The sequence below is a fragment of the Pistacia vera genome, unplaced genomic scaffold (genome assembly GCF_008641045.1).
Source record: "Pistacia vera cultivar Batoury unplaced genomic scaffold, PisVer_v2 Contig430, whole genome shotgun sequence".
NCBI lineage: Eukaryota > Viridiplantae > Streptophyta > Magnoliopsida > Sapindales > Anacardiaceae > Pistacia > Pistacia vera.
The window spans coordinates 225,643-249,352 of NW_022196258.1; the positions used below are offsets into that span (position 1 = coordinate 225,643).

General features: G+C 40.8%; 1 protein-coding gene across 1 annotated transcript; it reads left to right on the top strand.

The window, feature by feature from the left end:
* The first annotated feature begins 19,491 nt into the window (after positions 1-19,491).
* LOC116143560 (cytochrome P450 71B10-like) lies at positions 19,492-22,192 on the top strand. The gene is made up of 2 exons (XM_031429013.1): positions 19,492-20,430; positions 20,953-22,192. The coding sequence occupies exons 1-2, from the start codon at positions 19,528-19,530 to the stop codon at positions 21,574-21,576; spliced, it is 1,527 nt and encodes a 508-aa protein (XP_031284873.1). The 5' UTR covers positions 19,492-19,527; the 3' UTR covers positions 21,577-22,192.
* The last annotated feature ends 1,518 nt before the right edge of the window (positions 22,193-23,710 follow it).

Consider the following 23,710-nt stretch of genomic DNA (forward strand, 5'->3'; position numbering starts at 1 on the left):
AATCAAAACTCAAAAGAGAAAATTGCAGAGCAGTGAAGAGAGAGGCGTGGTCCCCCTGAAAAACCCTAATCTCATCTCTTTAACAAAAATCCAGTTCAACTATTTGAATCCCACTAAATCTCCTAAAGGAAATATTCTAATATCCTAAAATAACATTAATCCTAATTTGATTCTAATTAATTGAAAATAAGATAAAGTCCTAAAATAAAATAGGAAAGTGGTGATTCTGAGCTGTAACTTGTTTGCCACATGTCCTCAAATCTTCCAATAATAAACTGCCCAATTGATTTGCATGACAAGGTAGAATGCTTCAGGACGTCCAATGCAGATGCATCAACTTCAAGCTCGATTACAAACTTGATTCAATGAGTTTATCTCCAAACTCAAAACAGGAAAGTTGTAGCTATATTTCTTAGCGTTCCACAGCATTTTGAATCATCTCAATTGGAGCTCGAATGAGAGAGTTATGCCCAGATTACAAAACAACGTCGAAACTATCTGAATTCACTTAATTAGTTTCGTTTTGCAATTAACGCCTCCATTTTCATCCTAAATCAAAATAGAATAATAATGAGTACATTTAGACAACAAATACGTATAAAATACTAAACATTAAGGGGGGTAAATATGACATTTTGCATTCCCATCAGCTGCCCCAGGGACGAGTGCTGCCGATCCGAGTGGTTCGGGCAAGCATGGGGGAAGTGAGGAAGATTCTGAAGGAGCTGGTAGTCCATCTTCGTCCAGTAGCAACTCTGAGGAAGAGCTGAGTCAGCAGGACAGTGGGATTTTGAGTAGGGATTATCAGCCGGTGCTTAAGGATAGCGACATGTGGCGGATCCAGACTATGTATCACATTCCGGATTTGGTCGAGATCCGGGCGTCGCGGTCATACAAGTGGGTTGATTGGGAGGCAAAAGGCTGGGTGAGTGTTTATGATAAATGGTTTCGCGATGGGCTAAGGTTTCCTATTCCTCGCCTCATTTGGGAGGTGCTGAACCACTTCATGATTGCCCCGTCACCGATCATGCCAAACGGTTGGAGGTTGCTTATAGTGCTGGAAGACCTCTGTGTGTGGAGCTAGGTGATGTCTGGGCTGCACGAGCTATTGTACTCATATTTTCTGAAGGAAAATGACAAGGAGAAGGGTCGATATTTGATCAATCTCAAGCATGATCGGTCTCATCTGGTGACAGACCTCCGGTCTAGTGATAAGAATTGGAAGGATCAATACTTCTTTGTGAGGGGCGAGACTGTCTTTGGGGAGAGAGGCTAGGGCGATATTCCAGGCACTTGGCGAGCCACTGGTGAGAACCTTATCTTTCTTTTTGTACTTTGATTACTAAATTGTATTATGTTTTTTCTTTGCAAAGCTTGAGTACAATCGGGCCGGGCAGAGCTGAGATGACTTGGACGTGCAGACCCAAAAGGTGCTAGCCATTCCTAAGGCGCAGAGGGATTGGCGGGTAGTATTGTCGGAGACCAATCTAAGGAGCAGTCATCTTTGGGTCGGAGAAGAGGCGATTTAGCGAGGTATTCCCTTCCCTTCGTTGAAGCAGACTTGGGATGTGCTTCTAACTCACTACTGCAATCATACCACTTATGGTAAGTCTAGGCTGAACCCACTAACCGTTGGAGAGTTTGCGCTTGCAGAGAGACTGATGAAGAAGTTGACCATCCCTAGTGCAAGTGAGTCCATCGCCCAGCATCGGGAGAAGAGAAGGAGGGAATCATCGGCCAGAGAGGACAGGAGAGCAGAGGATGTAGTGGCGACACTGCCGAGCTGTCAGCCCGCAGTCGAGCTTGGTCATCCCAGACCGCGGTCTTGGATAAGGAGACCGAGATGATCACTTTTAAGATTTCAGCTTCTGTGTCAACCTATTCTGATGTGGCTTTCATGAGCAAATTGGCCGACTCATTCCTGTTCCCGGCAAATGAGACGCATTTGAACAAGATGGGCGTAGTCGCGGCCGCTGACTGAGGGGCATCCCGCGCTTTTCAGGTAGGGCAAGAGTTTTATTTTATTTTTTTCATCACGGTTTGTACTGATGACAATGTTTTGTTGTGCAGACATTCATGAGCAGTCTTCATCTGAGGAAATCTGTAGTGGTGCAGGAGAAGAGGATACAAGATACGTCTAAGGCGAACACTAGTTTGCGCCAGAGAGAGGCTGCAACCAAGAAGGCCGAGTAAGAGAGCCAGCAACGTCTGAGCAAGGTCGAGCATGAGCTGGAGAGATTGAAGGGTGAGTTGGCCGAGAGACTGCAGAGGTTGAGTCCCTCAAGGAGCAGTGTCTCACCATTGTAGATGATGCCATTATCAAGGCTAGGGGAGAGCTCATGCTCGAGTACAAGGCCGGGAACACCTCCCACTGGAACCCAGATGAGGACATTCAGCTCATGCAGGAGATGCTGGAGGAGGGAGCTGGACATACGAAGAAGCAGATTGATGAGTAGATGCTCAATCTTGCTAGCCAGCCAGGGCCATCGGTTGCTGGGGATGTGAGCGACCAGGCTACAGGGACGGGTACTGGTGCTGATGACGGGGTGACCAAGTCAGAGATGGGGGAGACAACTCGCACCGATGACACTTAGCTTTATTTTTTTTTTTTTGCTTATGTATTTTAGGGCCTGCGATGCCCTTTCTTGGTGTGGGTACCTTTTATTATATTTTGAACTGAGCCGCTTGAGGCTGTTTATATGTTATACTCGTTGTTTTGCTTTTGATGCTTTCCTGATGGGTGAATGAGTCGTTGATTGCTTCTTTGTTTGTAGATGCACTAGGGGTTGAACTCTTATGCTCGTGTTGTGATTTTGGTGCGGCCCAGCTGAGTCATGTAGACTTTTTGTTGGGTTGGGTCGGTGACTTGTCAATTTTTAAGTTGTAAGAACCCTTCACTCGGTCTGGCTAACTGTGTAGTTTTATGCACCGGATAGGGCCGATCGAAGGTGTAGATCTATGGATTGGGCAGCATCGATCCAAAGGTGTAAATCCATGGATCGGGCAGGGCCAATCAGAAGGTGTAAATCCGTGAATCGGGCAGGGCCGATCTGAAGGTGTAAATCCATAGATCGAGTAGGGCTGATCCAAAGGTTTAAATCTATGGATCGAGCAGGGTCGATCCAAAGGTGTAAATCCATGGATCGGGCAGGGCCAATCAGAAGGTGTAAATCCGTGAATCGGGCAGGGCCGATCTGAAGGTGTAAATCCATAGATCGAGTAGGGCTGATCCAAAGGTTTAAATCTATGGATCGAGCAGGGTCGATCCAAAGGTGTAAATCCATGAATCAGGCAGGGCCGATCCGAAGGTGTAAATTGCTGAATAATATGTAAACTCATTGATCAGACAGGCCGATCGAAGATGTAAATTGCTGAATAATACTTCATTGAATTCGGGCCATGAGTCCGACTGTCTATGAAGGAGGTGGATAGGCCCACTCATCCTTTTCAAATAAAAACAAAAAGAAAACAAACATGTAAACGAATGAGTTCACCTAAAAGTAATAACGTTTAAGGTGGGCTGCATTCCAACTGTTGCTGATATCTTTGTCTTTGGGAGTCTGGAGTCGGTAAGCGCCCTTCCCCGTTTCTTTGATGATCTCATAGGGACCTTCCCAAGTGGAGCCGAGTTTTTAAGAGTTGATCTCCTTGGTGTTTTGAAAGACCTTGTGGAGGACCCAGTCGTCTATTTTGAAAGTTTTGATCCTCACGTTACGGTTGTAGTATCGGGCGGCCTGTTGTTGATAGACTACATTGCGGATGCTCGCCCGCTCGCGTAGCTCATTGATGGTATCCAGGGTTTGGCAAAGGTTCTAATTATTGGTTTCCTCGTTCGCCCATTAGAGCCTGGTGGATGGAACTGACACTTCGGCCGGGATGACTGCTTCCGAGCCATATGTGAGGGAGAAAGAGGTTTCGCCTATTGACGAGTGAGCTATAGTTTAGTAGGACCAAAGGACTCCAGGAAGCTCATCTGCCCATGCACCCTTCACTTTTTGCAATTATTTTTTTAAGGTCTACATGATGGTTTTATTCGATGAGTCAGCCTGGCCGTTGGACTGGGGGTTGCGGGGGGTGGAGAAGCTTAGCTTGATCCCCCACATGTCGTAGAAATCCCTGAAGCCTGAACTGATAAACTGGGATCCATTGTTGGTGATGATTTCTTTCGGTATCCCAAACCTACAGATGACATGTTTCCAGATAAAAGCTTTTACCTCTTGGTCTCTGACTTGTGCGAAAGCCTCGGCTTCGATCCATTTAGTGAAGTAATCAGTCACAGCCAACAGGAAAACTCGTTGCCCAGGTGCAATTGGTAGCTTTCCCACTATATCTATTCTCCACTTCATGAAAGGCCAAGGTGTGAAGATGGAGTGGAGTCGCTCAGGTATGAGGTGTGAGACATGAGCGAACCTTTGACAACTATCGCACTTCTTAACATAAACGATCGAATCAGTGCGTATGGTTGGCCAGTAGTATCCAACAGTGATCACCCGGTGAGCCAAGTTGCGTCCCTCTCCATGGTTTCCACATTCACCTTCATGGAGTTCAGCGAGAACGTGTTTGGCCTCTTCGGGGCCTGTGCACTTTAGGTAGGGACCGGAGAATGATTTCCTGAGGAGTTGGCCTTCATATATGGAGAACCTGGCAACTCTTGCTCTCAGGCGGCGTGCTTCGTTTTTGTCAGTCGGGAGCTCATTGTGTTTCAAGTTTTCATTATTGGGGTCATCCAACAGTCAGTTACCTCAATGTCCATTGCTTCCTCGGGTGACTTGTTTGCTGATTGTTCCTTTCAGTTGGCTGGCCATTGCAGGAATAACAGAGGGATGGATGATCGGGAAGAACATTGAAGCACTGAGCCAAGGTTAGCAAAGGCGTCAGCATGAGAATTCTCCGCTCTTGGGGCTTGGGTGATCGAGAATTCTTCAAATTGGGTTTGCAATTCTTTGACTAGGTTCAAGTAGGCCGTCATCTTTGAGTCGCGTACCTGGTAAGTACCTTGTAGCTGGTTAACCACGAGCTGGCAGTCAGACTTCACCTCCAATCTCCTTGTTCCGATTTCTTTGGCTAGGGAAAGTCCAGCGATGAGGGCCTATATTCGGCTTCGTTGTTCGTGCACTTGAACCCACATCGTATTGCCCGCTGGATGACGTATCCCTCTGGCGTAGTCAGTACGAGCCCAAGCCTACTCTTATTTACGTTGCTTGAGCTATCCATTAAGAGAGTCCACTTGGAAGGTGACTCACTGTTCATGCATAATAACTCTCTTTTTGCTTGGACGGTGGTGCACAAGTGAAATCTGCAATGAAGTCTACCAATGCTTGGGACTTGACGGCAGTACGAGGCTAGTATGATATGTCAAACTCACTAAGCTCTATTGTCTATTGTGTGAGTCGGCCTGATAGCTCTGGTTTGTGCAATATCTTCTTGAGTGGGAAGGAGGTGAGTACGACTATGAAGTGGCACTAAAAGTACGGCCTGAGCTTCCTGGATGCATGGATAAGTGCGAGGGCCAATTTCTCTAGCTGACTGTACCGTGTTTCTACGTCGAGGAGTGACTTGCTTACATAGTAGACCGGTAGCTATTTCACATCCTCTTCCCGAACTAACACTGTTGAGATTGCCGTCTTTGAGATCGCCAGATAGGTGTAAAGCTTTTCCCCATCCACAGGCTTGGAAAGGAGCAGAGGGGAGGTCAAGTACCTTTTCAATTGTTGCAAAGCTTCCTCGCAGGAGGGGGTCCACTAGAACTTTTTGGACTTCTTGAGTGCATGGAAGAAAAGGTGGCACTTGTCTGCGGATTTGGAGATGAAACGACTCAAGGCGGTTACTCGTCCTACAAGGCGCTGGACGTCTTTGATACAAGCTGGGGATGGTATACTAAGGATCGCTCTGATCTGGTTGGGGTTGGCTTCTATCCCTCTCCGAGTTACCATGTAGCCTAAGAATTTACCTGATGAGACACCAAATAAGCATTTGGATGGATTCAACTTCATGTTATGCTTCCATATGATGGTGAACGCATGTCTGAGGTGGTCAAGGTGTTGTTCGGCTATCAGGGACTTGACGAGCATGTCGTCGATGTAAACCTCCATAGTGTCTTTGAGGTGTTCGGCAAACATCATGTTGACTAGCCGCTGATAGACAGCCCCAGCTTTCTTCAGACCGAATGGCATCACCTTGTAGAAGTAGGTTCCCCTTTCCGTGATAAAGGTTGTCTTCTCTTGGTCGTCCAGGTGCATCAAGATTTGGTTGTACCCTAAGAAAGCGTCCATGAAACTAAGGAGCTCATGGCCTACAGTCGCATCAACCATCACGTCAATATGTGGGAGCAGGAAGGAATCCTTAGGGCAAGCTTTGTTTAAATCCGTGAAGTCGATGCAGACTCTCCACTTCCTGTTCTTTTTCTTTACAACCACGACGTTTGCTAGCCATTCAGGGTAGTGGACCTCCTTGATCTTACCGTTGCTTAGTAGCTTTTCAACCTCTTCATTTACGATCCGGTTGCGCTCTGGCGTGAATTTCCTTCTCCTCTGCTTCACTGGCTGGTGATCCGGATCTACCTTGAGGTGGTAGACCATTACCTCTGGACTGATTCCTGTCATGTTGGCGTGGGACCAGGCAAAACAGTCTTGGTTCTATCTGAGGAACTCTATCAGCTTCTCTCTTGTCTCGGGCCCGAGGTGGGAACCTATGTGTGTCTTTCTCTCGGGGTCGTCTGGATGTATCTGCACTTCATCTAACTCTTTCATTGATGGTTGATTTGGCTCGGTCAAAGGGGTTGGATGGGACTGTAATTGCTATGAAGTATTACCTTTGCCCTTGAAGGCATTCTTGTAACAGTCTCTGGAAGCTTTCAGGTTGCCTTGATTTATCGTACTCCCCATTTGGTAGGAAACCTGATCATTTGGTGGAAAGTGGATGGAACTGCTCGCATGTCGTGGATCCAGGGTCAGTCCAGGATGACATTGTATGGTGAAAGATAGTCGATCACTAGAAAGACGGTCTGTTTGTTTACTCCGCTAGCGTAGATAGGAAGGATGATCTCTCTGATGGTGTATTTCTGCTCAGAACTGAACCCAACCAGTAGGGTCGGCCTTCTGTTGATGTTTGCTTCTTCTAAACCCATAGCCTTCACTGCTTCAAGGAACAAAATGTTCGCTGATGGTATGCTTCCCTTTATCTGTTAGCGGATCTCGGAGGTGTCCCCTTTTCAATAGTGCGACGACCTCCAAACGCAGGGCAATGTAGTTCGGGGTGTTATGTCCATGGTCGCCGTGGAACTCACACCACTTGGTCGTGTCTCTCCTTACTTCGGCATTGAGCTTGCCTGACTACTTAACACTAGATTCCATTCCTTTCATGATCGCCACCACTTGGGCTGGTTCGACGTTCAGGTCGTATTCTAGTATTTTGTATCCGCTCGGTTCGACCTATTTGTTGTCAGTTCTAGGTGGTTGCCGGTCATATTGTGGCTGGCGGTCATATGGTTTCTTAACTTTGTTCAAGTAACGCATAGGGGGTTGGTAACGGGGTTCCGTCAGTCTGAGCTCTGGCCTCCTATCATTCTGCCTTGGGTCGTACTTGACGTGAATTACTCGATTCATCTCATCTTCCTCCCACCTTATTTGTATCACCACTCTGGCCAAGGCCTCTTCCATCGTGGTACAAACAAGCTTTGTCAATTCTTTGTATAATTCCCCATCTGGGAGGAGACCCTTTCTGAAGGCGTCTACAGCTGTCTCAGGGTTGCAAGAAGGAATGAAAATTTTCTCTTTATTGAATCTGCATACTCTCTCAGTGGTTCCCCACTTCTCTGGTATACTCTGTATAGATCAGCCGATAGTTTCTCAAGTTTTTTGCTACTGCCAAACTGCATCACGAAAGTGTCGGTGAGCTGTGCAAATAAGTCAATAGAACCGTTCAGGAGATTGGTGTACCACTGAAGTGCTAGACCAGATAATCTTGAACCAAAACTCTTACACATGCAGGCTTCCTTCAGCGCTCAGGGCATTGAAACAGTGAATATTCGCTGCTTGTACGAGGCTATGTGATCATCTGGGTCGGTTGTGTTATCATAGGGCTTCATACTAGGGATAGTAAATTTGTGGGGCATGTCGACTAGGGTGATCGCATCTACAAAAGGTGAATCAATATAGCAGTGGGGCCTACTCTTCTTGGTGGGGATCGACATTCTTGGTATGTGCCTCATCACTGCCTCTACATCAGCCAGTCTCTTGGCCAGAATTTGCTCCATGGGAGAGGGTGATACCACTAGGTCATCCCGTTTGACTTGATCGACCATTGGATTCGGCAAATTTTGTTGGGTCATTTTGCGTGGTGTAGCCTGGTGGATCATTCCATCATGTATCGCCTGGTAGCTTGGATCACCGTTTGCTCCCTCCGGTTGGATGACTCCCATTGTAACTGATCAAGTGTTTCACCCTACATGAATAGTCAGGGGGTTGTTTGGTACTCGCTCGGTCCGTCGGGATGGATGGACACGAGCGGGATGGTTTGATTTGGGTGGCCGTTCGACCTGCAAGGGTGAGCTGTGCTGAATGGGTTCTGTGTAGGGATGGTTGACTGGAGATGAGGTGGGATGGCTAGGATGGGCGGTTCTTGTTGGAGTGGGATTTTTGTCACTTGGACGCCTTGATCTTGTGATTGAGGTGGTTTGGCCGAGTGGGATTCCGTTGGCAGATCTCTATCTCCATGGGTTAGGACCAAATCGTCGACCACCGACGAACATAATTGACGCGACCCTTTATCTGAGGCCACGGGTCTGGGCTTTGGGGTTTGGAGAGGTTGCATAGATGGAACCGAGGTATGAAATCGATTTGGTAGTACCTGAGAAGGCAAAAGCTCAAGGTCATAAAACTGACTTACATTCTCTTTCAGAGACTAGTTTTCAACCTTGATGGAGGCGTTTTCGGTCCAGATGGCAGCGTTCTTAGCTTCCAATGCGGCTACCTTGTCTGAATTCTGCTGCATGAAGGCAGTCAGAGCCTCTAGTTTGGCCTTGAGGCCGGGGTTAGTGTTGTTAGAATTTTTAGCCATGGAAAGTTCTTTTACGTAGCAGGGTTCGTTGAGCCGAATGATTGTTAGAGGCCACATGGTGGACGCCAAACTGTAGATGTAAAAATCTACCCGTACGGAAGGAGGGTCTAATCCCGTGAGGTTGAGGCCACTAGCGATCTGCTGTACCTGTACACGTAGAGAAACAAACGTGAAACATAAAAAAACACTGGGGTAGTGTTTTCCATAGGCACCCCGACTCTCAAGTTAGCAAGACTGAAAGAGGCTGATTTAGTGAGGGCTAGGGAGTAGAGAGGTTACCAGAAGTCTAGTCGGGGACTGTGACTACGGTTGTGATGTGAAGTTCTCAAGCTATCATTTTCCATGTTTATACTCAGCAATTGATGACCTTGATTCTTGGATTCTTACTTAAAATAGTTCCTGTTAAAGTGTCTATATTCTGTCATATCAATACTTGTAAGGTGTGTGAAAAACAACTAAATATACAGTAGCAATATTGAATAGTAATATTCTCAAAATCTCATTATGGTATCAGAGCAGTCTGCCTGCCACGAGAACTCAATCCCCACCTCTGGCAACACAACCAATCTGGTTACCATTCCACCATCCCCCACCATTGTCCTTCTTAATGCCCTCAACATTTCTGCTTAAATTAATGAAAAACTCACACCATCCACCTTCCCTCAATGGCGTGCTCAGTTTGAAGCTCTCCTCATTGGTTATAATCTGTTTGATTATGTTGCAGGTACCAATTCTCTTCCTCATTCGAGCGATTCCTCCACTTCTTCTCCACAATCACTCCACTGGATACGACAACACAAACTCATTCTCAGTGCCATTTTGGCATCCACTACCCCCATAATCATCCCATTCATCTCTGCTGCAAAAACATCTTAGGAGGCATGGCGCAAACTACACACTCTGTATGCAAGCAAATCTCGCACTCGGGCCATGCAGTTGAAAGAAGACTGAGAATGATTAAGAAAGGCAATCAGTCCATTCAAGACTACCTGCACACTGTCAAAGCCCTTACCGATGAAATCTCTCTCATAGATCATGCCGTTGTCGATGATGATCTCACCCTGTACATCCTCAATGGACTGGGCAGTGACTTCTGTGAAATTGCAGCACCCATACTGGCACGGGAGAAGTCCCTTACATTTGAAGAACTGCATGATCTGATTATCGGGCATGACGCCTATCTTTGCCGTCTTGACACCACTAACCAGCAGCTGGTTGCGTCGACCAGCTATTCCAATTGGCGTTCTACTAACAGCCACTTCTTTAGAGGTAACTCCAAAACTGGGTTTGGTCGTAATGGTGGTTTTTCCCGCCCAGATTCTAACCCGAGTGCTTCTCGCTCATCTGGCGGCTCCAACAACTCAAAGAGATTTCATGGGCAACGCAAATGCACTCCCAAATGCCAGATCTGTGATGAGTTTGTCCATATCGCGAAGGCTTGTTCCCGTCTGCACCTTGCTGAGCCCATTGCCAACTTTGTTGCTTCCTCCCCTACCAAAGATAAGCAATGGATCATTGACTCTGGTGCTTCCCACAATATTACTGGTGACTTGGCCAATTTATCTGTTCATTCTGAGTATGACGGCACTGATGAAGTGGTCATAAGTGATGGTTCAGGTTTGCATGTCCCTCACGTTGGTTCACTTGTTATCAATTCACCCACATGCACTTTTTATTTAAATGATACACTTTGTGTCCCTAACATTCGTAAAAATCTCATTTCAGTCCATCACTTCACCTCACGTAATAATGTTTTTCTTGAATTTCATCCCTTGTTTTTCCTTGTTAAGGACAAGATCACGGGGGCGGTTCTACTCAAAGGTGCATGTGAGAATGGTGTTTACACTCTCCTGGACTCATTGGTGCAAACTTCTCCGAAAATGGTTATGCATGTGCATGAACGGACTTCAATAAATGGGTGGCACAAGCGTCTTGGACATCCATCAACAAAAATTGTTACTCAACTAGTTAGAAATTTTTCTCTTCCAATAAAACAAGACGAACATCGTTCTCAACTTTGTACCTCTTGTTCAATTAACAAAGCACATAAACAACCGTTCGGCCTACCAGTTTTCAAAGTCATGCTCCTCTTGATTTAATTTATACTAATGTCTGGGGTCCCTCTAATACTATTGGTATAGATGGATCAAGATATTATTTAATTTTGATCGATTATTTTACGAAATATATTTGGTTTTATCCAATCGAAACTAAATCTGGAGTCAGCACGATTTTTCCTCAGTTTAAAAATCTTGTTGAAAATCGATTTCAATCAAAAATCAAGAGTGTTTACTCCGATAATGGTGGTGAATTTGTTGTGTTAAAAAATTATTTTTCCATGCATGGCATAAGTCATTACACTACCGCCCCTCACACACCACAACAAAATGGGGTCTCTAAGCGTCGTCATCGTCATTTGGTTGAAACGGGCCTTACACTTTTACATGATGCCTCGTTATCGCTCTCATATTGGCCCTATGCTTTTTCCACGGCCACATATCTCATAAACAGATAGCCCACACCTCTCCTCCATAATATATCTCCTTTTGAAGCACTTTTTCATCAGTCTCCCAACTTCCTAAAACTTAGAAAATTCGGATGCCTTTGTTTTCCTCTCACTAAGCCCTATAACACAAATAAGCTTCAACCCAAGGCCATCCCCTGTCTGTTTGTGGGCTACTTGTCAACCCAAAATGCGTACAAGTGCCTTGAACCCCAAGCCCATAAACTTTATCTCTCAAGACATGTTTTATTTGATGAAAGTCAAACCCACCCCCTTTATTCTGGCGAACGACAACCTCCTGCCGTGCTCTTTCGTCTGTGCCAGCTACTCCGTTCATGCCCTTGCCTAGAATTCTGGGAGGGTGATGCCATTCCTGCTGCATCTCCAGGTAACTGCACTCCCTCATCTTCTTCTCCACTTAGAGATCCACAATCTCCACATCCCAACACTGGTTCTTCTCAGTCCCCTGTGCATTCTCACTCTCACTCAACTCCACACACAGATCACACCTCACAGTCCTTGGATGTCCCCGATGCCAACAACTGTCCTCCTCCTTTGCCTCCTTCTCATCGGACTCACAAAATGACCACTCGGTCAATGATCAACATCCACAAGCCCAAACAATTCCACTCTGTGACTAAACATCCTCTCCCTCCTACCCTTGAACCAACCTGTGTGAGCCAAGCAATTCGTGAACCTCATTGGAGAAATGCTATGTCAAATGAACTTACTGCCCTCATGCGTCATGGCACCTGGGATCTTGTTTCACAGCCTAAACATTGTAATCCAACTGGGTGCAAATGGGTTTTTCATGTGAAACAAAAACCGGATGGCTCAGTTGATCGCTTTAAAATGAGACTTGTCGCAAAAGGTTTTCATCAAAGAGAAGGGGTGGATTACAAAGAAACTTTCAGTCCGGTTGTCAAACCTGCGACCATTCGGACTGTCTTGACGGTGGCTGTGTATATGCTCCAACCACCAGGGTTCAAAGATGTCAATAATCCAAATCATGTGTGCAGGTTACGTAAGGCTATCTACGGTCTTAAACAAGCTCCAAGAGCCTGGTATTCAGCTCTTAAATTGGCAATTCTGGGTCTTGGTTTTCAAAATCCCAGAGCTGACTTTTCTTTCTTTATTTATTGTCAGAAGTCGGTTATATGCTATTTATTGGTGTATGTGGATGATTTGGTTATTACTGGTAACAATCCTTCTTTTGTGTCTGAGATTGTAGCACAGCTTGGTAATTGATTCTCTTTAAAGGACATGGGACAACTTCATTTCTTTTTGGGAATGGATGTCATTTCTACAACTTCTAGACTTTTTTTGTCTCAGCATAAATATATTCAAGACCTACTATCCAAAACAAATATGATTGCTGCTTAAGATGTCTCCACTCCCTTGTCCACCACCGCTTCCCTTAAACTGGTTGATGGTACCTTCGCAGCTGATAGTACATAATTCAGAAGTGTTATTGGAGCTCTTCAATATCTGTCCCTCATCCGACCAGATATTTCATTCTCTGTCGACAAACTCTCTCAATTCATGCACAAGCCTACAATGACACATTGGACAGCAACCAAGCGCCTCCTTCGGTATTTAAAGCACACCATCTTTCATGGTCTCCACATCAAAAAAAAAAATCCAGCTTTGCACTTCTTACATACTCTGATGCGGATTGGGTAGGCAACTATGTTGACCGGACCTCCACCTAGGCATATGTTTCATTTCTTGGTGCTAATCCTATCTCTTGGAGTTCAAAGAAGCAACGGGCAGTGGCAAGGTCATCCACTGAAGCCGAATATCTAGCTCTTGCCAATGCAGCCTCCGAGACGTCATGGCTTCTCTCATTGTTCCAGGAACTTGGTCTGATTTTATCTGGCCAACCGAAGCTACTCTGTGACAATTTGGGTGCAACTCATCTAAGTTTTAATCCAGTCCAGCATTCTCGCATGAAACACATTCAAATTGACCTTCATTTTGTCCGAGATCTTGTTCAACGCGGGTTCTAACTGTTCATCATGTTAACACCAAGGATCAACTGGCTGACCTTCTCACCAAAGGCCTCTCCCGTCACCAGACAGAATTTCTTTGAGCCAAGATAGGCTTAGCCGATGGCCGCTCTATCTTGCGGGGGCGTATCATGGATGTATCTTCCACCTAAGCATATCTCTCCAACACTAGCAACAAACGTCAACTGCAGATTCTCAGCACCAAATCAAGGATACACCAGCTATCATTTTCCATGTTTATACTCAGCAATTGCTGACCTTGATTCTTGGATTCTTACTTAAAATAGTTCCTGTTAAAGTGTATATATTCTCTCATATGAATACTTGTAAGGTGTGTGAAAAACAACTAATTATATAGCAGCAATATTGAATAGTAATATTCTCAAAATCTCATTAGAGACAACAAACTTTTCCCTTAACATACTTTAACCAGTTTGTTACTGACGGTGCAAGACAAACTCATTGAACCACTAGCATTAGACTCGTATCAGCTTGAACAAATTCTTTAGTAAGTTGAGCTTGATAATCATCAACATGTTCTTCGATAATGTCTTCATCATACACTTGCTTCTTTTCTTCATTCTTTCCACATTTTGTTTTCTTATATTAAGATATTCGATTAAAAAAACAATGAATTTTAGAGTTTGAGCTGTGACTCTTAATTTAACTACCAACTCAAGTCTTCCCAATAGGATCACTGGAGTGAATCAAATTGTTTTTTAGTGCCTATTCATAGGCTTTTGCGATTGAATAGTGATAAAAAGAATTCAATGTATATCAGGTCTTCCAATATGTGGCATTGCTAGTTGCTCATTAGTTTCTACCAACTCACCCAACAATATATTTTGAGTAATATTATACTTACAAAGAAATTTTACAAAGATCTCCATACAAAATGATGTGTCAAAAAATGAATGGAAGAGTGAATTTAATAAGTTTGACTTTTTGTTTCACTCTTCTATTCATTTTTTGTCACCTCACTTTGTATGGAAATCTTTGTAAGATTTCTTTGTAAGTATAGTATTATTGATATATTTTATGTGGTGTACTTTCCAGCTTTCCTACTTCCTTATTTCAAAGTCTACAACTGTTGATACATTAATCTTGTACAATTATACGGAAGGAATGTTGCTCGCATGTGCTTCTTCACTTTATCCCATAAGTATTTTACCACTTTAAGTCGGAACGAATTTTGGAGAAGTTGACCAACTTAAACAAGCTGAATATAAAAATCAGTGACAAGTATATTTGAAATATGACGACCCTTATGGAAGGTTTTGGTTACCGAGGTATCTGCAATATAAGAATTTTTAGCTTTGATACCAAATTAATACAACTTATAAAAATGATAGATTCAATACCTGTTGATTTTTAAGACTACCTAGGAAATTGATGTAAACAAAACTAGTTGATTCTCATTGAAGACCTAGAATTACTATAACTTACGCCATGAGTCTATTGATTAAATCAGAACCAAGCCACTTATTTATGATAAGCAAACCTAAAATACTAATAGGAATAAGGGAAATTAATTAAATTAGCCAAAAATTGGGGGATTATAGATAATTAACTAACTCTCTCATCCCTATACACATATAACCAATTTATTCAATTAAATACCAAATTACGCTCATCACTAACCACCCAACAGTTAAAGAAAAAGCACATGTTTCTTCATTTTCAAACTCTCACACCATAAACACCTTATCAAACAAGCAAAAGCACTTACGGAATGACATTATCTCTAGATAAAATCATTGATTTGAACTAAATATTCTTATATCCTTACATTTTTTTTTTTATTTTTTTTTACTTAGTTAAAAATGTTTGAGGTCGGCTTGTAATTGTAATTTGTGTTGATTGATACTATATTACAGTATTGTTGTAAAATGTTTTGTTGAATTTATGCCATAAAATTTGTAATATTGTTACAATAAAGGAGAAAATGTATTGTACATCTCGTGATTAGTTGATCACGATTGTTAGCGTGAAATTCCCAATTAGCTTAATATACCAAACAAACTAGGAATTTCATGCTATAATCATGAAAAACCACGGTAATCGTGTGATAAAACAAGTTGACACAATCTTTGCATAGTTTTATCATTAATATTGTTTTTTATAATTGATTAACTAGTTCGTGTGATTTTTCATGCTAAGTGTTGCAATTTCACTTCTATGGCAAAATCAAACAAACGCAAGCTCAACACTTCTAAATGTAATACAATAACATCCATAAAAGCACAAACGATCTCTAACGATTTTCAATACATGCCAAAAATCCGTTCGTCACTCTAAGTGTCGTCGTTTAGCGGAACACCCCAAAAGACAAGCCGATGGCACAACCTAATGGAACACCTAGCACATCTTGACAACACACCGCGATGGAACACCCTAAAGGCACACCTGAAAGACACGTTTTATTGCTCACCCCGGTGACACAAACCAATGACACAACGAAACTAGCTACCTACACCAATCAAGCAATGGAAAAATAAGGAAAAACAAACAAACAATAACAGATAGCCAGATGGCCGGCCTGGTTAGAAAAAATTGACCAAGCAACCTATTAATAAGACAACATTAACAAAGCCCACCTGGCATTGACTGGATCTCTTATGAATACCCCGTCCTAGCTCAAGACAAGACAAGGAAAATGATTATCTAAACTCTTTTTATGTCTAAAGCTTTTTCTTACTATACTGCTTCTCCTACTATATTTTTCATTCAAGAAGCTGATTTGGGCGTTTAAGGGTCTACGCTAATGAACACCCTCACCAGCTCTCTTGACGATCTTCCTTCTTTTGCAGTTTTCTAGGACATCTCGAGAAGAGCATTTGATAGGAGACTCTCGATGTTCAAGATATTCACGAAAGCAAATTTCATCTACTTTCTACCAAGCTACACATCTTTCACATCCCAAAATCTACATTAACCTAAATACTTACCTAATAATATTGCTGTCATCGTCAATCACACCTCATTTCTCTTATTCAGTCGTTGGTCCAATTTTTGGTATTGTTAACATGGAAAAACTATAAGGGTTGAATCTGGTCATTTCACATCTTGGACCATTGACTCAAGCGTCGCTCTGTTGACAAAGGAGTCTTGTCGAGCGTCGAATCAAGTCTTTACTCGCCTAGGGCTCGGGCTTCTGAAGCCTGCATGCCAACTTTGTCGGGTCTAGTTCCTTTCTTGCACACACAAAGGATGGTTAGAGGGGCTAACGGGGGTGCCATTGGCGTAGAGCTTCCGAGGCTCAAGTCAGACACTTGGTCTTTATATTAAGGCCTGAGACTAGAGCTAATTTTTAATGAGAACAGAGCTAATTTGTTGTTGGGCTGTGAGGGATTTTTGATGGGGAAGTTTCGTTTTTTAAAATATATATACTTACATAATATTAAATATTGTTAAGGTGCGTTTGTTCAAGAAATGTTATATTAATGGAAAGATAGATTATTTTGAAGATTATTGGAAATATTTAGAGAAATGTGTTTAGTTGGTTGGAATAAATTGGTGGGTATGTTATATATTTTACTAAATTACCCTCATTTTTAAATATTAATATAATATTTTTTTTAGTATTATTTTTGAATAATTTCTTTTAACCCCCTACATTTCAGATTTAGCTAAAACATCCTAGCAACAAAAAAAGTTTAAAACTTAACAAAAACACCCCCACGCACCCCAAGCCATTGCCGCCACTAGCGAAAGTGGAGATCTGGCCGTGAAACGATGGTTGTTTCACGACTAAATAGCTACCCTTTCACGACCACATATTTGGCCATGAAACGGCCATAGATATAGCCGTGAAAGTCCAAATCTGGCTATTTTCGATCAGAAACAACTTTATCGGCACACAACAGGACAAATATGGTCGATCGTGTGCCATTTTGTCGTTACCAATGGCCGTCGGCGGTGGTTTCTGGCGGTTGGCAATGGTGGCCAGATCTAGCCACCACCCTTGGGTAATTTTGTATAATTTTAGAGGTATTTATATCCTAAAAACTTTGTATATAAAGATAAAATAATCAATTGGTATTTTTGAAAATTGTTTTTTAAACAAGGTCATTATTGTCCTAAAATTTTATTTATAAAGGGTAAAATTGTAACAAAAATAGCTAAGTAATCTTAAAATACTTAAAAAAATTGAGGTAATTAGATTGCATCTTATATTACCAGCAGTAACTACTATTAGTATTAAAAGATTACCGAATCTTATATTACTTGACAACCAAATATGATAATAAAGTAATATAAGATGACATTACCTCAGTAATTCTATATAATCCCTAACCAAACCCACTCTTAAGGTTATTATTTTCCTTACCCCTTGTTAAAGGAGGATTTCATTTCAATTGAGAAGGGTACCATTAAACCCGAAAAGGCTACATGGTCCACTCTAAACCGAGCAAGCCCCCTTTCTAGTTCGCCCGTGTCTGTTATCGGTGGATTTACTGATTTCACCTCTAAAAAGGATAATGATTTTTAGCCCCTACATTTTTTATCAGAGGCCCGCACTTTTTATTTTTATTTTTGACAAGTTTAACCTTAAGTAACTTACTATAAACTATAAATTCTAATTACTCTCATACTTTATTTTATAATTTACGGTTTCCTTCTGTTTATTCCTTTTCATAAAATTTAAAACTCATAGTTTGTTCTTTCCAATTGCTTTAAAATAATAATAATCACTTTTAACTCTCCGTCGTATTTAATTTTTTTGGTGAAATCCAAATATGATTTTTTTATATTCTCATCTTTCTTTTTCCTATACAATGATTCACTCTAAGTATGTTTTTTCTTCTTAAACTTGAAGTTATCAACTAATCCATTTTTTCTATAAAATAAATGACAAAACTTCTGATTTAAATTATTATCACTTAGATGAAATTCTTTGGAGTAATTAGAATTTTCTTAGGAATACATGATTTTATACTCAACAGTTGTTAGCTGATGGAAGAAGTATAGAAAATATAGAAAATCTATTTAGTAATTAAGAAGACAAAAACTTGAGTTTAGGAGACTTAAAAGGAAAAAATGAAAATTAAATATATGGATATTTACTATCTTTAATTATAATTGTAATATTTCGATGAATCTTTACAAACTTTAAACAAAAATAAAATAGGAGATAATCTAAATCTAAAAAATTAGGAAATGGGGGGTTAAGAAAAAACCTATTTTAAGTCTAAAAGGGTAACTTTGATATTAAATAGGGTTTAAAAAGAGATTTTAAAATATAAATAGGGTGTTGCTGATAAAAAAAAACCATGAAAATCTTTGATTTTTATTTTCAACTGACATGATCATATCATAAACTCATAATTTTATCAACATTTGACTAAGATATGACTTTTGGAGAAAAATCTTGCTGAGCTTTAAGATGATAAACAGAGGCATGAAGCGTGTAATCTATAGATTCATTTATCGCCAACTAATATGGAAATAAAAAGTAATTGTGATTTGAAGAGGTCTTGTCTGTTTCTCGGCCGCCTACGTACTATAATGAACTAAAAATACAAGACGGCAGATACTTTTCTTCTGAATATGGAAAAAAAAAAAAGTAACTGTGATTTGAACATGTCTTGTCTGTTTCTCGGCCGCCTACGTACTATAATGAACTAAGAATACAAGTTCAAGTAATGAACTGAACGGCAGATACTTTACCGTTGAATATCTATAAGATAATATTATATAAATTTTCATTAATAAAAGGAGCCAATGCCATACTATTGCTTATACGACCAAGTCTCAGTTCTTTTGTTAACGTGTTCAATCGGTTAATAATGTCAATTATCAGTTCGTGGAAATGAATCATGGTTGCTGGCGGCTGACAAATAAGTTGATTTCTAGCTAATACAGTCAAATTATGCAACTGAGATATATGTGAACTCTTAATTTGGAGGTGGGTTATAAATTATGGCTGGGTTATCTTGAAGAAGCCCTGTCTTAGATATGGCTCTCTACACCATTCCAATGTGGCTCTTTCTTATTCTATTCCCTTTACTGCTTGTTTTACTCTTGAAAAAGATCCAATCACTCAAAATACTAAACAAGCGGCTCCCACCAAGCCCTCCTAAGCTTCCAGTTCTAGGAAATTTACACCAACTAGGAGAGTTGCCTCATCAATCTTTGAGGTTACTCTCTAACAAATATGGACCGGTCATGCTTCTAAAACTTGGTCGTATACCCCTTACTGTAATCTCCTCCGCTCAGGCGGCAAGAGATGTCTTAAAAAATCATGATCTTGACTGTTGTAGCAGACCACCCTTGACAGGAACCAGGAAGCTTACTTATAATTATTTAGATATGGCTTTCTCACCATATAGTGAGCACTGGAGAGAGATAAGGAAAATATGTGTTCTTGAGCTTTTTAGCCTGAAGAGGACGCAGTCATTTCAGTTCATTAGGGAAGAAGAAACCGCTTTTCTAATCAATTCGATCTCAGAATCATCATCTTCTTCATCTTCTGTTGATCTTTCGGAGAAGTTGTTTGCTCTTACAGGAAGTATAGTATTTAGGATGGCTTTTGGGAAGAGATTTCGAGGGAGTAAATTTGATAATCATAGATTTGAAGAATTGGTTCATGCTGCTGAGTCTGTATTAGGAGGTTTCACTGCAAATGAGTGTTTTCCTTACATAGGTTGGATTATTGACAGATTGACCAGTTATCATGCAAAGCTTGAGAGAGTTTTCCATGAATTGGATACTTTATTCCAGCAGATAATTGATGATCATCTTAAACCTGAGAGGTCAAAACAAGAGGTGCAGGAAGATTTTATCGATGTGATGCTAAAAATAGAGAGGGAAGAAACGGAATCTCGGCTCTCAAAAGATCATATAAAGGCTGTACTCTTGGTAAGTAACTTTCCAGATAAAACACTTTCTAATCGCTTCAATTATTTTTAGGCCAAATTCGGTCCTTGCGCGTCTCTACACTATTAGATGCATATTGCAATTGCTTCAATTAATTTTAGGCAAATTATGGCAGTCTGTTGATTTTCAACTTTCGATTAAGGTTTTGGCTAGATATTTTGTCCTTGTAGAAAACATTGATGTTACGATCCCATCCGTAACAAGTCTTTTCACTACCAACTTTAGAGAACAGAATTATGTTTCTTAATTGCTCATTACTTGTTAGACTATGGGCGATGGGCTTTAAGAACTTGTGTTCAAGCTAAGATTGTTTTTGCTCTATATCTATGTATTTACAGGAGCCCCACCACTTTTGTTGTAGCACCTCTTATAACCAAAGCCTTTCCTACTATTAGCACTATCACTGACGGCTCTGGCTATAAATCACCTAATTGTCTTGATTATTTTATGAAATTAAGTAATTAATTAAGCTCCTAATTAACTCTGTATATTTTGTTATATCGGAATATGTTTTTGGGTGGAGTAGACACGAGTGCAATTACTGTGATCTGGGCAATGGCAGAGCTAGCCAAGAATCCAAGATTGATGCATAAAGCACAAGACGAAGTTAGAAAGTGTATCGGACAGAAAGGAAGAGTAACTGAATCTGACATCGACAAACTTGTATATCTGAAGATGATAATCAAAGAAACTTTGAGATTACACCCTCCTGCCCCACTATTAATTCCAAGAGAAGCTATATCCCAATTCAACGTTAATGGATACAACATTTACCCAAAAACACTAATCCAAGTTAACGCTTGGGCAATTGGAAGAGATCCTAAATACTGGAACAACCCTGAAGAATTCTCCCCAGAAAGATTTATGAATAACTCCATTGATCTTAAAGGGCAAAATTTTGAGTTTTTGCCATTTGGATCTGGTCGAAGAAGTTGTCCCGCTATGCATATGGGATTAATAACATCGGAACTTGCACTTGCAAATCTCTTGTATTGTTTTGACTGGAAATTACCCAATGGAATGAAGGAGGATGACCTGAACATGGACGAGTCAGCTGGGGTGAGCCTTACAGTTTCAAAAAAAATTCCTCTCATCCTTGTGCCGGTCAATTACCTCCAGCAGCCGTGAGTAAATAAGACAGGGCTCTAGATCTCTATATAAATAATGTAAAATAATAATGTGTCAACAAGCAGTTTTGGAGTCAGGCCTTCACTTGGTGCGGTTTTTGAAATGACTTTGCAGCTGCAAAATGTTTTTGAACTTGTTCTAATCATCTTTCCTTGCAGCCGTAGAACTTCTCGGGGGGATGAGGACCCATCTTCAAAGCTCTGCAATATTCTATATTTGATCTATTAATTTGGAAAAATATGCCACATGTTCCGTTTATATATAAATTTTGTTTTTTCAGTGAGTTTTTATTTAAACAATAGACATAGCTTTAGATCATAAGTTTGGATCGGTTTTTTTTTTTTTTTTTTTTTTTTTAAATAATTCCGAAATCTTTTACCTGGTTTACGAACTTGAGTTTGAAACTGAAACCTCAAAGAACTTTATAATTTTGGAAAAATTGAAAATAATGACTTTTGATCATGGAAATATCTATAGCAACACTCAACCTAAACTCTAAGGATGTTTGGCTAGATATGATCAACTTGGTGGGTATTTTATATTTATATGTTTAGTTGGGAGGAATAATAGATTTATAGGAGATCCTTTTACTAAATTGCCCTTATATTTTAATAATATATTATTGTTGTTGTTGTTGTTATTATTAATTTGTATTTTATCATTGAATCCGCAACATTTTAGGTTTAGCTAATTTTGAAATTTAACAAAAACACCCCAGCCACGTTCCCATCATTGCCAGCCGCCGACCACCACAACCAATCACCACTGGAATGGCGCATGACCGGCTGGATCTGGTCGGCCGTGTGTTGATCTGGTCGAAAAAAATCATATCAATTATAGTCGTTTCCAGCCATATCAATGGTCGTTAACGACCATATCAATTAATAGTCATGGATCTAGCCGTTAAAAGCCAAATCTATTCTGACGTCGTACACCATGAATCTGGCCAAAAATAGCCAGAATATATTTGGCTGTTTTCGGTCAGATCTACTGTGATTTGGCCAGATCGGTGCACAACTGGCTAAATCTGACCAGTCGTGCACTATTCCAACAAATACCGACGGCAGCCAACAGTCATCTTGGGTGGTTGGGTGTTATGTAAATAGTTTTTAGTATAATGGCATTACGATAAAAAAAAAAAATTATTACCTAGGGATAAGATTAATTTTATGTAAAATGAGGGGTATTTCTGTCCAAAAAATAATTTATTAGGGTATAAAAGTAATTTCAATTAGTTGGTCAATTTGTTATTTGGTTGACATACGAGGGCATCTCTGTCCGAAATTTTTAATAATTAAGGGTAAAATGGAAACAAAATTAGGATTACCTCGGTAATGAAAAAATAATACCCCTTTACTCGGTAATTAGATTACCCCCAAGTTTACTTACAGTAACCATTATTGATATTTTAAGATTATCATAATCTTTTTTTACTTTTAAATCAAACATGGGTATTTTCAGATTAAAAGATAGATTACCAGATTACATTGGCTAAGTTTAAAAGCCTTTACTAGTTAAAGATTGTGCCAAGAGATAACTCCCATGGCTGGTATTACATGTAGGTGGCAACTAGAGAAGCCAATATGTAGAAGCCAATATGTAGGTGCACTAGAGCCAATATTATTTGTAATTTTAACTTTTTGTTATATCATGTTAAGTATAATAAAAGGTGTATTTACTATATCATGTAATTCATAATATTCTACGTATTGATGTATATCTTTAGAATGGTTGTGCCATGATAAAGGAATCAAGTGTTTTAAATTTTGATTGTGAGGACCCTATGATCACATATGGTGGCTATTTCAGAAATGTTCGTAATCTTAGTATTATTTTGACTAAGGGCACAAATATTATGGTAAGATTATCATAGTGTTGAACGACCCTACCGAAAGGTAATGACATATCTCACATGTCAAAGTTGTTTGGTGACAACTTGGTGCAATGAGTGGGTGCTTGTTGTATGTAAGTTCACTAGATTGACCTACCAAGAGGATTTCATATAGATAGTAACCTTAGTGTCTATGGAACATATCTTCTAACGGATGGTGGTGCATGTGATCCTTAGACTTGAGATTACTAGAGCGTCGTGTGTAAATATTGGTGTAGTTTGATGCTAGCTTAACGTAGTTCT